The sequence below is a fragment of the Colias croceus genome, chromosome 23 (genome assembly GCF_905220415.1).
Source record: "Colias croceus chromosome 23, ilColCroc2.1".
Lineage (NCBI taxonomy): Eukaryota > Metazoa > Arthropoda > Insecta > Lepidoptera > Pieridae > Colias > Colias croceus.
The window spans coordinates 7880070-7896072 of NC_059559.1; the positions used below are offsets into that span (position 1 = coordinate 7880070).

General features: G+C 33.9%; 4 protein-coding genes and 1 long non-coding RNA gene across 7 annotated transcripts; 4 read left to right on the top strand and 1 right to left on the bottom strand.

Moving 5' to 3' along the window:
* Window positions 1-43: 43 nt before the first annotated feature.
* Window positions 44-8720, bottom strand: LOC123702196 (protein ALP1-like). Of its 2 annotated transcripts, none has more exons than XM_045649879.1 (2): window positions 8195-8720; window positions 44-1337 (listed from the first exon to the last, which is right to left on the bottom strand). In XM_045649879.1, exons 1-2 carry the CDS (start codon window positions 8512-8514, stop codon window positions 416-418), a joined length of 1242 nt encoding a protein of 413 aa, XP_045505835.1. In that variant the 5' UTR covers window positions 8515-8720; the 3' UTR covers window positions 44-415. The 2 variants fall into 2 exon arrangements, with proteins under 2 accessions (XP_045505835.1, XP_045505837.1); XM_045649881.1 differs by lacking the exon at window positions 44-1337 and adding an exon at window positions 1523-1619.
* On the top strand, window positions 1534-8198 carry LOC123702199. Of its 2 annotated transcripts, none has more exons than XM_045649885.1 (2): window positions 1534-1651; window positions 7463-8198. In XM_045649885.1, the coding sequence occupies exon 2, from the start codon at window positions 7514-7516 to the stop codon at window positions 8105-8107; it is 594 nt and encodes a 197-aa protein (XP_045505841.1). In that variant the 5' UTR covers window positions 1534-1651; window positions 7463-7513; the 3' UTR covers window positions 8108-8198. The 2 variants fall into 2 exon arrangements, with proteins under 2 accessions (XP_045505841.1, XP_045505840.1); XM_045649884.1 differs by having other exon boundaries at window positions 1549-1654.
* Window positions 5106-7108, top strand: LOC123702197. The gene has a single exon (XM_045649882.1). It carries the CDS (start codon window positions 5221-5223, stop codon window positions 6328-6330), a length of 1110 nt encoding a protein of 369 aa, XP_045505838.1. The 5' UTR covers window positions 5106-5220; the 3' UTR covers window positions 6331-7108.
* A 1149-nt stretch (window positions 8721-9869) lies between the features above and the next one.
* Window positions 9870-11414, top strand: LOC123702263. The gene is made up of 2 exons (XM_045649955.1): window positions 9870-10080; window positions 10176-11414. The coding sequence occupies exon 2, from the start codon at window positions 10287-10289 to the stop codon at window positions 11412-11414; it is 1128 nt and encodes a 375-aa protein (XP_045505911.1). The 5' UTR covers window positions 9870-10080; window positions 10176-10286.
* Window positions 11415-12202: 788 nt separating this feature from the next.
* LOC123702201 lies at window positions 12203-12846 on the top strand. The gene is made up of 2 exons (XR_006752830.1): window positions 12203-12677; window positions 12773-12846. It is a non-coding gene; the product is annotated as an uncharacterized LOC123702201 (long non-coding RNA).
* The last annotated feature ends 3157 nt before the right edge of the window (window positions 12847-16003 follow it).

The following is a 16003-nucleotide window of genomic DNA, read 5'->3' on the forward strand; positions in this document are numbered from 1 at the left end:
ATTTTATTTCAAACGATTCACATTGTCTGTAAATATATTATTATACACTTTATCATTTAAAAACTATGAAACTATAAACCTTCACATATTACTAACACTAATTAGTTACTTTGTTCATACTAACAATATGGCCTCATGTCTGAATTAAGGAATTTGATTTTTTATAATTACGAGAGCAACTTGAAAATGTGACTTTTTGTTTGTTGAGATTATTTAACGGATTTGGTACTAAATGAAAGGTCTAGGTCTAAAACTATTTTATCCGTTTGAATCATGTTAATCGGTTTACGCACTTAGGAGATTTGAAGAAATTAAGAATAGTTTTTACGCGTTAGAAGAGAGCGGCAATATTTAGGCGAATGTCTCGTAGGTAGGCAATAAAACACGTTTTTTTAACCTAAGTTTCTTATATTAATTATCTTACATTTAATCTGTTTTCAATTCGTGTATCTTGCCAAGAGACGGCTCCAACTGTATTAAAGTATCTGCAAAATTCTTCTCTAATAAAGAAACTTTCATTTAAATACGTCATTTCAGTTGACTCTAATAGCGTTAACTGATTGTTTGCCACTTGTCTTAAGTTCCTGTCTGTTGAAACATTGAAATACCTATCTATTCGTTTTTCGATAAAGTAGTTATGTAGGACACAAGTTGCTTTAATGATTTTATCAACCATATCAATCTTACCTTCTAATGGTCTCTTGTATACTCTCCAACGAGATGATAGCACACCAAATGCGTTTTCTACAATCCTACGTGCTCTACAAAGTCTGTAGTTAAAAATTCTACGACTCTTTGACAGCATATCTTTAGGATATACGCGCATTAAATTCGGCAACAGCGGAAAAGCTTCGTCGCCAATAAAAACGTAAGGCATATTTAGTCCGCCAGAAGTCAAGGGCTCCTCTTCAGGCAATCGTAATTGACCATTATGTAATCTTTTTCCAAATTCGCTTTGCGAAAAAATTCCACCGTCGCTGAATCGTCCCTTGGATCCCACATCTATAATTGTAAATTTTCGCCTTGCGTCGGCTACTGCGAGTAGCACTATTGAAAAAGTTTTTTTGTAATTAAAATAATCAGATCCAGAATTAGGTGGGGCCTTCACAGTCACATGCTTCCCATCGATCGCGCCGCAACAATGATCGAATTGACACATTTCTTTAAAGTCGGTTGCGATATCTTTCCATGTTTCTTGCGTTGACTCTGATAAGACTTTGGGCTGAAGGTACTTCCATAAAGCATCGCATACTTCTGTTATAATATTAGCCACAGTAGATTCTCCAATTCTGTAACTGAAGGCTATATTCCTGAATGATTCTCCAGTTGACAAGTACCTGTAACACAAACAATTCTATTTACTTTTGTTGCAGTTAAAGAAGCAAAAACTTTATGGAAGAAGCTTAGGGATGGACATCGTCAAGCCACGGGTACTAGAAAGAAAACAACTTCAGGTCAAGCGTCAAATAGCACCTCAAAATGGAAATATGAAGACCAGAGAGACCTTGCTTCACTACCAAGAGAAGGTAGTGAAGCAAGTAATGACTCGGAACTACTTAATGCATCAACCAGTGGAGAACAGCAAACTGCTTCTCTCATTGGCAATGAAAATTCTCAGCCTAGAAAAAGAAATAACAAATCTATTGTAAACATATCGTCGCAAGAAAGGCAAAATTACTAAAGCGCCAAAATAGGCATATTGAGTTATATAGATATTCGGAATCAGCGTTTTTTTCTGCGTCGATCAGTCTGGGTTCCACGGAGATACGAGCACTATTTTGGCGTTTCAGTAAATGGAAAAAAGGGGAGTTTTCATCAGACAGAGTCCTTAAGCGACACTTTTTTGGCATTTTATTCGTGCCTGTCACTTATGTAATTTTGTTTTCCTGCAATAAATTACAAGTAAATTTTAAGTAAATTTGGCATCCGGCAATTTAAAAGCTAATAGTTTATAAGCATTTTTGGACTACTCGAAACAAACATAAAAGTTGGTATAAGTAATTTTGAATTGAAGTATTTATAATAAGTTAGGCTTGTAAGAAAATTAGTCTTTCGATTTTTATGCCGGAAATGGCGTATAAGTAATTTTGCCTTACTGTTATTGAGCAAGTTTTTGACTTTCAGTATCTTTACTATGAAGTAATATTTTAGCAAAAGTAATAGAAGTAAAATTGAAAGCTGGTCAATACGTCATTTACGTCGCTAAAGTAATAAATATGGAGCTGCAATACTGCAAAACCTGATTATAACCCGCGCGTACGCCGCGTATCAGTCAGTCTGCTCGACAGAGCCACTGAGAGTACACGTGTGTCGGTATTTGTTGCCGCTCAAATAGATCGAGAAAATAAGGGAATATTGGTGATAAATGATAATAATGCAATAACGGACTCCTCAATCGGTAAGTTAGCTATTTATTAGTATAAAAATTATAATAATTTACATAAGAAGCAATAATTATTAGTAAAGTCAGCTTCGGTAAGTACCTAAATCCATACTAATATTATAAATGCTAAAGTAACTCTGTCTGTCTGTCTGTTACTCAATCACGCTTAAACTACTGAACCAATTTGCATGAAATTTGGTATGGAGATATTTTGATACCCGAGAAAGGACATAGGCTACCTTTTATTGCAAAATATGTACCACGGGCGAAGCCGGGGCGGACCACTAGTACCTAATAATTTATAAAGAAATATACCGAAATGTCATTTGACGCTGGTTCTGTTTTTGTGTATACCTAATCTTTAGATACGAGTATGTACGTTATTGTTTTAGATTGAGCAAGGCATTTTAGAATTCTAAATAGTTTTTAACAGGTTTGTCAGGTCTAGACCAGCACGGCAGATATTCGGCACGAGCCATAAGTTCCCAATTTGTGTCGGATATTTTAGCCTGCCATCTAGCTTGAGTAATATACCTAGTATAAATTATTTACTTAACCGATTATTATGAAACTTGCACTCTCTCATATTAAATCTCTAGATACCTTTTTTTTTGAAGAGTGTATAATGTTGGTTTTGGTCGAGACTGGCTTGTTACCTCGTGGTGTCGGCCGAGAAGTAGTACCACCCCATTTACAAAACTGACCGTGTGGACAACCACATGCCGACCTCAGTTGATTCCTTTGGGCAAAATTGTGGTCAAGACTTATTTTTTAACCTATAATATCCCACGGCTGGGCAAAGGTCTCCCCAAAATTCATCCACTCTTTATGATCTAGTGAACAATCCGGCCAGTCTTCAAGGAAGGTGTCTAATACAAGAATGGGCATTCTTTATATTATAATTTTAAAAACTGGTATACTAAACGTTTTTTTTTTTAATTTACATGAGACTTACTATTCCTTTCTATATTTTCAGCTCATAATGGAAAGTAAGAAACAGAGTTTTTACAAAAGGTACGCAGCAAGACTGAAGGATGAACAGGAACCTGTAGCTGGAACATCAAAGACACCACTGATGGAAACAGTCTCAAAGCCAGCAGTAGTTAAAAGACTGATATTTAAAACATCTAAAAAAGAAACACAGAAGTACAAATCAAAAAACTTGAACAAGAAGCTATTGATATCAAAACCAGTTGTTATGCGCAGTGAAAATACAGAAGCTGAATCACCATCCATTGATTTAACAGTTTGCGATTTGACAGATGACATAAGAGAACCATACCAGGAACAAAATCTTACAGAAAAAGTAATACAAAAAGAATTAGACATTTTCAGAGAAATTGAACGACAACACGAAATTGAGGAGGCTTGTGAACAAATCCGACGAGAACACTTTGAAGACAGGATCAAAATTTGTACAAATTGAATCTAAACAACTTGAACTGACAGACAGTAAAATTATAATGGAAGATTACAACACTGAAACACCTGAGATAGTACCAGACAGCATACTGAAGCGATGTGATAGCAAGCAGTTTTTTGAGACAGAAGAAAGCAAAGGAGAAATTGTAAAATTTACTAATGAAAATATAGAATCTGAAAATGATGCTACCGATGGCATATTGTTATGTCTTCGAAACAACATGGAGCACAACAATGACATAGATTTTAAATGCATGAAAGATTTCAAAGAAATAGATATTAATTTACAGGAAAATGAAAAAGTATCCGCTGAAATTAATTTTACTAACATAGGAATGAATATACAGGAAGACCAAAAAAGCTATGAAGGAGAGATTTGTAATGATAAGAAAATACCTGAAATAAATGAATCGGTGCAAAATGAATGCATATAAGCAAAAACGTCAATTTGGGTAGTAAGATAAGTGGAGATGAAAAAGAAGAGATAAGAACTGACAATGATAAAGGTAACCAAGAGAAGCATGAAAATGTTACAAAAAATGATCGTGATGATTACATAAAAATTAAGCGGTTGAGACAACAAACAAGAGAGAAGTACGTAGACTTTTTGTCAGATAATGAAGATTTTGTTTGGAGTTCTTCATCATGGGAACATTCATCATCTGGATCGGTATCCGATGGTACGAAGAAAACTAAGAAAAGTAAGAAATCAAAGAAGAAAAATGAGAGATCTGAGAAGACTATGAAATCGAAGGTTCAAGAAGAAGAGAATGAAGTTTTTGAAGTTGATGGTAGAGAAAAGAAGAAACAGAAGAACAAAAGAAAAGAAAACAAAGCAAAAAAAGATTCCGGGCATGAGTATGTAAATTCTAAAGGAAAAGTTATTCCAGCCAACGAAATGAAACAAAATCCCTGTAAGCCACAAAATTGCTCTAACGCATGTTACGAAATAACCGATGAAAAGAGAAAAGCTATATTTTTACATTTTTGGGGTTTATCGTCTGAAAGACGTAAAGACTGGTTGGTAAGCCATTCTAAAAAGATGGGTATAAAAAGAAAGCGAGCAGATACGGCTAAGCGTACCAACACTTTTAATTACTTTATTAACGATAATGAAGGGCAAGCCCAAGTGTGTCAACAATTTTTGACTTGTACACTAGATCTCAAGCAAAAAACATTGTACAATACAGTAAACAACGCATCATTTGGCAGTGCAAAAGAAGATATGCGTGGAAAACACGAACCCCGAAATAAAACCCCAAATTTAATAACCGAAAAGGTACGAACATACATAAAGGAATTACCAGCTTTGCCTTCACACTACTGCAGAAAAAATAGCACAAGAACATATTTACCGACAGAATTTCGTAATATTTCAAATTTGTATAGAATTTATAAAGAGACTCAGCTTGCAAATGGCAACGTCTACGCTGGAGAAAAACTTTTCAAAAAAAATATTCAACACTGAATTTAATATTGGATTCCATTTCCCCCGCAAGGATAAGTGTCTGAAATGTACACAATATGAGAATAATAAGAGTTTTGATGAAGAAGCAAAACGGAAGCACTTAATTGACAAAGAAGAATCTGCTGAAAGGTTTAAAGCACATCAAAGTATTTACAATAAAGACAATAGTGTTTTATGCACATCATTTGACCTTCAAAAGGTGTTGAATACGCCCCACGGTGAAAACATGATGCTGTATTATTCGCGCAAAGTGGCTGTATATAATTTAACATTCTATGAATCAGGCACTAGAAACGGGTTCTGCTACACATGGTCAGAAAATAATGGAAAAAGGGGTGCCAATGAGATATCATCAATTTTGGAGAAGTACATCAAAAATGTGGATCTAAGGGGTACAGTGAAACATTTATTACTATATTGTGACTCATGTCCGGGGCAAAATAAAAATAAGATAGTATTAACATGTTTAAATGAAATACTTAAGAAGTGTAACACTCTCCTATCAATTCAAATAAATTATTTGCTCCCAGGGCATACCTATATGCCGGTTGACTCCATGCACTCCGTTATAGATAAAAGCTTAAAAGGCATTATAGTGTGGGCACCGTCGCAGTGGAGCACAATTTTTACTATGTCTAGGAAGTCACCAAGACCATATGAAGTAGAGGTCCTTAATTATGCAGATTTTAACAAATGGGACACAGTTGCTGAAAAATATTTCAAAGCTAATTTAGCCGGAAAAATTAGCAATTTAAGAACAGTTACATTTAAAAAATCGGTGGCAAATATGGCTTTGGTGAAATGCTCCATGAATCCGGATGCGCAAACGGAACAAATCGAGGTAGTGAAGAAAATTAATAACCCACAGCTTAAACGATGCTACAAAGCGATGCTGCCTATTTGCAAGAAGAAATACACGGATCTGAACAAATTGTGCTCCAATAATGTGATACCAATTACTGTGTATCATACGGAATATCAAAATATGAATAATGATCCCAAAGTTCAAAACTGCTTGGCTGAAACAGACGAGGAAGATGATGATGTATTGGCCTAAGATAGAAGTGGATCCAACGCACCTTTTGCTATTTTATACTCGTTTTTTTTTTAAATACCGTCGAAAACATGACGTGTTAGTTAATGAAGATTGTTTTGATTACAAATTTATTTTATTTTTAAATGTCAAAGACTGAAAGAAACGTTGATTCTCATTTTTTTTATTTCGTAAGCTTATTACTATTATTATTTTTGCCAAAGAGACTTTTTGTTTAAAAGGAGTAGAATTATACCTAAAGTTTATAACTTAATAATAGGATTAAATAAAATAAAAATTAACAGCTGTATTTTAATTTATTTCTCGAAACAATTTCCCTCTTAATTCAAATAGGAGGCCTTTGCCCAGCTATCTATCCAATTTAAGAGCTGAGCTCTAATCAGAGGAGGCAGCCCAGCTCAAGCCCATCTCAATGCCAGACTAATTACGTAAGATTATTTATTAAAAAAAAAAGATAGGAATTTTCATAATCATAAGCAATTAAGACTTTACTCTTACACATTAGTAATGGAGTATACGTTATTATTTATGGTTCAAGTAACTTTAATTTTCGGCACTACAGTATTTATGTATTGTGTATTAACTGAAGTTATAAGTAGTTAAAGGTGTGATTAGATAAAATTAATTATCCCTTACGTCTTTTTACTCGAAAAAACTATAACAATAACCTACCTCTAAGGATTTTTACTGATTCAACATAATGAGCCGATCACTTTTTAAGTTGTTTTAACACGATGAAACCAGACTTGTAAAAGTCCTTTCAGTAATTTAAGATTACGAACATAACATTATTGATATAGTTCCAGAAAATTTGTCGTTTTCCAAAATATATACGTAAGAGTTATAAGTAATTTTGATTGCTATAAATATTTGAATCAAATGGCGGTTAAGAAATTTTGCTTTACTGTAAATTGAAGTCATTTTTACTTAAGCGCCACTATATCACAAACCAGCAGTCCAATTATTATAGTTTGTACTTCTGGACATAGAAAATGACAAATTAATAAAAGTTTACCTTGACGTCATCGAAATTCGTGTGCGGGGAAAAAAGTTATGAATTAAAAACGAAAAAAAAAATTAAAACGGCTTTTTCTCGAAATGGCCATTTGGAGCTTCAGTAAATTTTCCTGCGACGATATTAGAACAGGACATAAAGAGAAGAGAAAAAAGAGCAGTTGAGAGAGATATGTTGAGAAAACAAATCCTGGAGAGTAATTATAAAAATGTATCATCGAGCAACAAAAGCATGGAAAAGTTTTTCATGAGCATGTGTGATGCCACATGTGAGCTACCTGAGCATCTTCAAATGAGGATTCAGAGACAACTATTCAATATAGTAATGGAAGCTCGAGAGCAACATTTGATGCAAACACCAAGTTACCCGAGTCCAGGACATGCTACTAATTACAATATGTCGCCGGCCAGCTCTGTGAATTTGCCGATGCGTGCTGTTAGCCCTAGTTCATTGCGCTCGAACTCAGCAACCTCTGATTATTTAAATTCGCCTGTCCATTATTCATTACAAAGTCCACCGACGGAATCCAGTACTCCAATGATGCCACCAAACACTAATGATTCGGACTTGATTCGTCAGTTTTCACAACAAAACACAGATATGTCTACCGACGCACATTCTTCTGGACATCATGTTTATTCAGTACAAAATCCATCACCGGAATCTAATTCTTTAATGACACCGCAGAACACAACTGACATTTCTACTCATGAAGACATCCGTTCCTATCTTGTGAACTTTGAGTTGACAAAATATAATCAATAGTGTAATGATTACAATAAGCACTTTACTGTCATTGGAATAAGCGATTAAAAATTTAATGAATATTTTATACTTTCATTTCATTCTTACCTTAAGCACACAGCAAGTCGTTCTTCAGAAGATATACTTTTTCGCATGTGGGTATCATTTTTCTTAATATCTTCTTTAATTAGATCATGAAGTTCGGAAAAGGTTGATCTTGACTCCCGGAAATAATCACAAAATTTTCCGTCAGATAATTCATCAAATATTTTAAACTCTCCGGAAATTTCCTTATACTTTATGTGATCTTCAATCCACATCGTTCTGTTTTTGGCACATGTGGCAATACGCGCGTCAAAATCACAATCCAAATCATCTTCTGATGAACTATCTAGTAGATCTAATAGTAAGTAACTCGACGGGTCCATAGTATTATAACATTAAAAATAAGAACACCCTTTATAACACTTTAGCAGCTGGAGAGTATGTCAATCGGGACGTATGCCAATGAAATGAAGGGAAAGATACATTACATTACCTGTTGTGTGTGTGATACATTAAGATAATTTAAAGCTATACATCCCGGGATGTAATGTACATTAATATACATTATAGCTGCTGTGTGTGAAGCGCTTTATGCACAGACATGTATATTAAGTAGACAACGCAAGTACCGCGATCTGTATGAAAACCAAGCGTGTCATATTTTTTGTACTGACCTTGACGCGTTATGACGTCACGAGTGCTTTTTAGTGATGGGAATTTCATTTTACGCTAAATCGATTAGGGACGACACTCGCGCGGCGATTCTAGTATATATCGTTTTCAGTATATCAATTGTCGGATAGGCTGTTTTTGTCAATAGTCGAAGCTTTTTTACTTCAACAAAGCTGGCTTCATTAAAATGTTTAGAGCAAATTGTGCTATATTTTGTTGGAAACCAATCTTTATGTCCCGTTGCATCGATCCATTTTTCTTTTATGTTCGGGTTACTTGGAAAACTGAAAAAACAAACATAGTCTAAGCAATAAGGAGTTTTCTTAAAAAACTCCCAAGATGACACTTTAACTAATGGCGTCCATGTCCATATTTATTTTTAGTACCTTTGTATTAAAATACTTAAAAGTTCTAGGTCAAGTCGTATTAAATGACAAAAAAAATCTATGCCTTTTTTTCTGAAAAATTGCTCCTTCAAATTATCATTTTTCTGTCCGATTATAAAATCGATTAGAATCGAGAACTGTTGCATCAAATGAACATCACTAACCACAAAATTGGACAGAAAAATGAGAACAGAAAAATGAGAAAACGCTATTCATTGCTTGTTATCATACGACGCGATCTTTACCGTGCCAAGTAAAAGCCGCAATGTATTCCGAATCTTTTCGTATGATTTGGTATCCGTGTTTGTCACGATCGTTTTCCACAGATATTCTTTATTTGATTTTAAAATAAATAGTGCATATTCTGATTAGAAAATTACTTACCGGTGGAAGGAAACATCTCTGCTAACTCGGCAACTCACAGCTGTGGAGTTTCTACAGTTTATAACGGCGCAATTCGGCATTTTACTTTATTCAGCTTCACGTCTTTCCTTGGCGAACTGCAAGCGCGGACTGAGTGTAGGCCAGCGTCAAGTAAGATTCATAAGCTTAGTTTGGACACGGGAAGTACATACACTCGCTTAGTCTATCTTGATACATGTCTGTGGCTTTATGCATAAGTTGCAAATAGAGAAATTAGAGTTAGAAATAAGTAATTTGAAACAAAAGCAATAAAATGTTTGTAAATGAAGTTCTCATGTGAGACTTCCTTTAAAATTGGCTGTCAATTGTCATTACTTACTCTGTGGGTGTTTGTACACTATGGTTTGACATTACTCTATAATTAAAAAGATCACTTGCTGCGTCACGTGCGACTAAGAAATAAGGAGGTTATACCAATTGAATTAAAATTGTAAAACAATAGCTTTAAATGTTGTTTCTCTCTTTCAGGTGAGTTTATTTTTAAGATTAAAGTCTTAGAAGTGTAATTTTAAACTATAATATGTAACTGTAATATTGATGTAATAAAAAATTCTCTCTTTCAGAGCAACACGCTTCTATTGTTTTTCTTTTCATCATCAGGTAGTCATTACCACCTAAATTAAATAAGAACATTATAAAACAACATTTGTACAGCTAGTGTTCAATCATAAATAATGGATAAATTAAAATTTGAATTCATGGTCAAGGCCAGTGAAGATATTAAAACAAATATAATTTGTGTAACGAAAATAACGGATTTAGAGGGCAGAACCTTTGCCATCCCAGATAAATTACAACCTGTTAGACTGCATGAGGCTATAGCACAGACCCAAATATTTCAAAAAGTGAAGGCTACATTACAAAGACGACATGAGAAACGACAAGTATGGGTATCCATGAAACCGGAGATGAAGATGGTTTATTGTGATGAAGATGGTAATAAACAATTTATGGGATATTTACTGGAGGAGCAAACAGAACCACCATCTGCTACATCAGGAATTTCCGAAGAATCACTATCAAGGATCATTGAGGGCTTCGCTGAAATGAAAAAAGATAAACCAAAACCAGTTAACAGATTGGCAGAAAAATTTGTTATTGAAAAATTCAATAGCAAAATAACTAATGTGTCTCAGTGGATGAATACTTTTGAAGCGGAATGTGCACGAATGGAAATAGAAGATAGCAGAAAAATTGAAATTTTTAGGTTATTTATAGAAGATTCTTGTTTAGACTGGTATAGTTCCATGCTTATAAAGCACACCATAAATTCAGAATGGGCAGTGTGGAAAATAAACTTTTGTGATACTTTTGCAGATAGGGGTTGGTCACCGATCAGGTATGCAATGTTATATAAATACAGGCAGGGCTCGTTACTGGAATATGCGTTAAAAAAAGAAAAACTACTGTTAGAAATAAATAAATCCATAGATAAAATCACTCTAATTGATCTGATTGCCACTGGATCACCTAGTTTTATTGCGGATAATATTGATAGGAATAGTTTAAAAGAAATTAAAGACCTATTTAATAGTATAAGAAGATTAGACAATAAGGTAAACATAAAATCATTTGATAAAAAGATAGGACCTCTGGAAAATAAACTAAAAGAGAAAAATGTAAAACCTATGATTAGTCCATGTAAAATTTGTGAAAAAGAGAATAAAGGCATACGTTACCACCCTGAATCCCAATGTTGGTTCAAAATTAAAAATAATGACAGGCCAAAGAAAGATTATATAAGGAGCGTTAATAATTCAGAATTAGAGACCGAATTAAATGAAATTAACCCAAAAAACTGATTGTGCCGCCATTAATAAAAGTTAAATTACTAATTAATGACACTTTGGAAACATCAGGAATCTATGATTCAGGTTCTAATGTGTCCTTAATAAATTCTAGATTATTATCTATAAAAAAAATACCTACTTATAATACAAATACAGGTTTAAAAACAATTAATGGCGTAAAAAAAACATTAGGAATGGTAAAATTAAAAATTAAAATTTTTGAAATTGAAAAATATGTTAACATTTTTGTTATAGACGAAGAAAACTTTGATTATAACTTCCTACTTGGACTAGACTGTATACAAAAATTTCACTTAACCCAAAATGAAAATTTAGATATCACCCAAAATAACCATTATAAAAAATACATAAAAGATAAAGAAAACCAATCTATAAACACAAAAAAATTGCTGGATATTTGGGTAGTGACATAGGGAAAAATCAAGATAATACATTATATTATAAAGATAAAAAAGAAACTATTGATGAATATAAAATAAACTTTAATGAAAATATGCCAGTAGATAATTTTGATATTTCAGTAAATAATTTACAACATCAGGAAAAATCAGCTATTCATAATCTTATATCCAAATATAGTTCAATTTTTGCTAGAGACAAATATGACGTAGGCACTGTAAAAGGTTATGAAGCTCATATAGATTTGATCATAGATAAATACTGTAGTAAGAGACCATATAGGTGCTCCATTGAAGATATGAAAGAAATAGAAATACAAATTTCCAAATTACTAGAAAAAAATTTAATCGAGGAGTCGCACAACTATAATAAACAAAAATTAGATAAAAATAGAAAACATTGTGAACTAAAAGTCGGAGATTCTGTATATGTAGAAAACGGAAATAGGCTAAATCGAAAAAAACTGCATGAATTGAAAATAGGACCATATCAAATTATAGACAAAATTTCAAATTCAATTTACAAAGTAAATACGGGTCACAAAAAGTTAGAGTCGAATTATTTTCATATTACAAAGCTTATTCCAGTAGTAGAATAAAACAAGCAAACCTTTTAAATTTCATTTATTCGATTCGGGGGGGGAGATGTAAATGAAGTTCTCATGTGAGACTTCCTTTAAAATTGGCTGTCAATTGTCATTACTTACTCTGTGGGTGTTTGTACACTATGGTTTGACATTACTCTATAATTAAAAAGATCACTTGCTGCGTCACGTGCGACTAAGAAATAAGGAGGTTATACCAATTGAATTAAAATTGTAAAACAATAGCTTTAAATGTTGTTTCTCTCTTTCAGGTGAGTTTATTTTTAAGATTAAAGTCTTAGAAGTGTAATTTTAAACTATAATATGTAACTGTAATATTGATGTAATAAAAAATTCTCTCTTTCAGAGCAACACGCTTCTATTGTTTTTCTTTTCATCATCAGGTAGTCATTACCACCTAAATTAAATAAGAACATTATATGTTTATGTACATAATTATGTTTTATTTCATTTCAAGTGACGTATTATATACATTCTTCTAAACAACAATCATGTAGTGTTGTCTCCTTTGAGTTGAGTGATGTAACTGCCCGTAGCTTCTTTCTGCATCAGTAGAATCAGGAATGCCATGGTGTCTACAAATATTATATTATAATACTACTAGTACGTCATAGTAGCTACTGCTAGTAGCTACTATGACGTGACATGTGGTTGTTAACTTGGTTGACATTTTTTTTTTTTTATAAGCAAGAAAACATTCTTTTCGAAACTCCTATAGTTCTTACAACAGTGTTTCTTGTTTTAATGTGAGATTTGTTATAATTTTCTTCCTGCACTGTTGTAGTCCGAAGCACTGGTGTTAATAAATAGGTCTGGCAACCATTTTGTTTTTTATTTTCCCGGGAGCCTGCATCGAGTAGGTTATCTCGTAGATCGTATTTAGATAATAATTGTAGGAATTTAAGTAGCTTAGAAAGTATTTTTGAAGAGATGGCTGTTCATGACCCTGACGTTATATATAAGGCCTTACGCCCGGTTCCCGAATTCGACGGGAACCCGAATGTTTTAACTAACTTGCCTTTATATATATTATATACCTCTCGTAAAAAGGACCCCGTTACAAAACACAGACTTAAACGTGTGCCTAAGACCGCCAAATTGTTACAGGATACTGATGCTTCTCACGATCCCCGTAGTAATGACACAGGAGATAAAACTTGACGACTTAGGAAATGGACCAGGACTTCTGCCGTTTAAATTTGGGCAAACGAGACTTTTGAAGCATTATCATACGTTTTTAGAATACATAGAACTTAATGACATTGACATTAAATTAAGGACATTACAGGACCAACTTATACACTATAAAAAGACTCTAGACAGTGAAGCTTTAAGTTTGTACGAAAATCAAATTGAGCACCTTTCTTCTAAATTAGTGCAAGTTTTAGAACAGCTTAAATCGCTTGAGCCAAGCCGTGTAAAAAGAGACATTGATGGGCTAGGATCGGTAATAAAAGGCATAACTGGTAATTTAGATTATACAGACGCAATAAATAGTTAATGAATCCAATAGTCATATTAGTATAAGCAAAGAATGGATGAAACGTCATTCTGAACTTATATCCAAAATTGTCGAAAATCAGGTAAAGATAAATTCTACTTTATTATTTTTTATGACGCAACAAGACTATAAAATATCCCGTTTGATAAAATATGCTAAATTTGCCCAAATTCTTAGCATAATGACAGAAAATTTAGATGATATATTGCAAGAATTGATTAGAATTGAAAATACATTAGCTTTCATTCGTACGTCCTCAACACATCATTCTATGTTAAGTTCAAATGTGTTAAAGGATATATTAATAAAATTAAATACTATATATGGTAAGGATAGAATTTTAGAGTTAGACTTAAGACAATATTACGATATAATAAAACCAGGATATTATTTTAATGGGAAAAAATTATAATTGTTCTTAAATTTCCGATAGTGTCTAAGGATTCATTTACTTTTTATAAATTAGCTGTTTTTCCTAATAAGTTCATGCAGGCTCTCATCCCTCCTTATACTTTCATCGCCACAAGTACACAGTCTTTCTTGTACATGGAGGCTGAATGCCCGAAGTACGGTAACGGGTATCTTTGTGAGATAAAAACGAATCAGATTCAGACGAAAGCAGACTGCATACAGGATTTTATTCAAAGTCAAGTCTTGGGCCAAGGATGCTGGATGACGGAAGTAATCCTTTCTCAAGAAATGATACTGGGACTGGATGACAGACACTACATCTATGCCACACCAGACGAAAATACATTTAAAATGCAAACAGGACGATTTCATGACTGTTAAGTGGTGGCTCAGTGGTGAGACCTCGGACTTCGAATCGATAAGTCCGGGGGTTCGAGACCAGGCGAGCGCGCAGGAATTAAATTGATTTTTCAATTTATCTGCGCATGTTGTAACATCACCACTGCTCGAACGGTGAAGGAAAACATCGTGAGGAAACCGACATGTCGAAGAATTAAAAAGTTCGACGACATGTGTCATCCGCCAACACGCACTTGGCCAGCGTGGTGGATTATGGCCTGTACCCTCATAGGAGGCCCGTGTCCCAGCAGTGGGAACGTATATGGGCTGATGATGAATGAATGGCAGCTTCCTCATAACCGTTCCTGAAAATTGTATCCTGGAATCAGATAAATTTAAGGTCAATAACGTTCAAGATAGAATTCGAGGACAACCACTGAAAATAAGTAATATCGACTTAAATGACACTTCAACCTCAGCCCTGAAAATCATGTAAAGTTGAATTCAATAAATTTGGAAGATCTGCATAAGATTCATACTAAGGTACTGATGCAAACACCGATTGAACTAGAAAAGGATACATCGACGATATACCATACAACTGTCCCAATTTATACATTACTTTTGGGCACTTTGTTACTTTTCGAAACTTACAAAGTAATCCGTTATAAGAGCGTTACGTGCTGTAAGAATCAAGACGACCCTCATACAAAGACGGAAGATCAGGACAGCCAAAATTGTGCTGAATCTTCGCCAGGACCACAGTTTCCAGCAACATTTTATCACACCGTGCTCAAATAGTTGCTGGTATTCGGGGGGAAGAGTTACGCCAACGGATCCCTAAGATATCGCTGAGTCGACGGTTCGCACGGGAACGTGTTGTACGAACGAGGCGAATTCCTTTAGCGCAACGTAATTTTAAGTTTTCCTTTTAAATTCAATTAGCATTATATTCATTAATTTTTAAGACTTGCATCGAGCAAGACACATTGTAATAATTTTATATTAAAGTATTTCTAAGTGAATTCGTAGTTTTTTTTGGGGCCTCCGGCTGTGTGAAACATAATTCTTGTCCCTTCGATAGCGTTTATCAAATAGTAGTTGCCTCGATTTTTGATTGATCGGAGCTCCGATATAAAGTAAGTGTTGAATTGAAGGTTATGTAATTAAAAAAAATTCTAATATAAACTCGTTTCCGACAGATTCAGCAACAAATAAAATCAAACATAATGTTTAATTTTGCTCTGAAGACATTAGAAAAAGGTATTAATTACTATAGCTACTTATAGAAATCGTGCGACTTTATTGAACACAGAAAACAACCTG

Excerpts from the sequence above, each read along its gene's own strand:
- LOC123702197 (XM_045649882.1), top strand. The coding sequence starts at position 5,221 with ATGGCAACGTCTACGCTGGAGAAAAACTTTTCAAAAAAAATATTCAAC.
- LOC123702199 (XM_045649885.1), top strand. The coding sequence starts at position 7,514 with ATGTTGAGAAAACAAATCCTGGAGAGTAATTATAAAAATGTATCATCG.
- LOC123702196 (XM_045649879.1), bottom strand. The coding sequence starts at position 8,514 with ATGGACCCGTCGAGTTACTTACTATTAGATCTACTAGATAGTTCATCA. Across the intron at positions 1,338-8,194 it reads CGACTTGCTGTGTGCTTAAG|GTACTTGTCAACTGGAGAAT; the intron begins GTAAGAATGAAA and ends TTTGTGTTACAG.
- LOC123702263 (XM_045649955.1), top strand. The coding sequence starts at position 10,287 with ATGGATAAATTAAAATTTGAATTCATGGTCAAGGCCAGTGAAGATATT.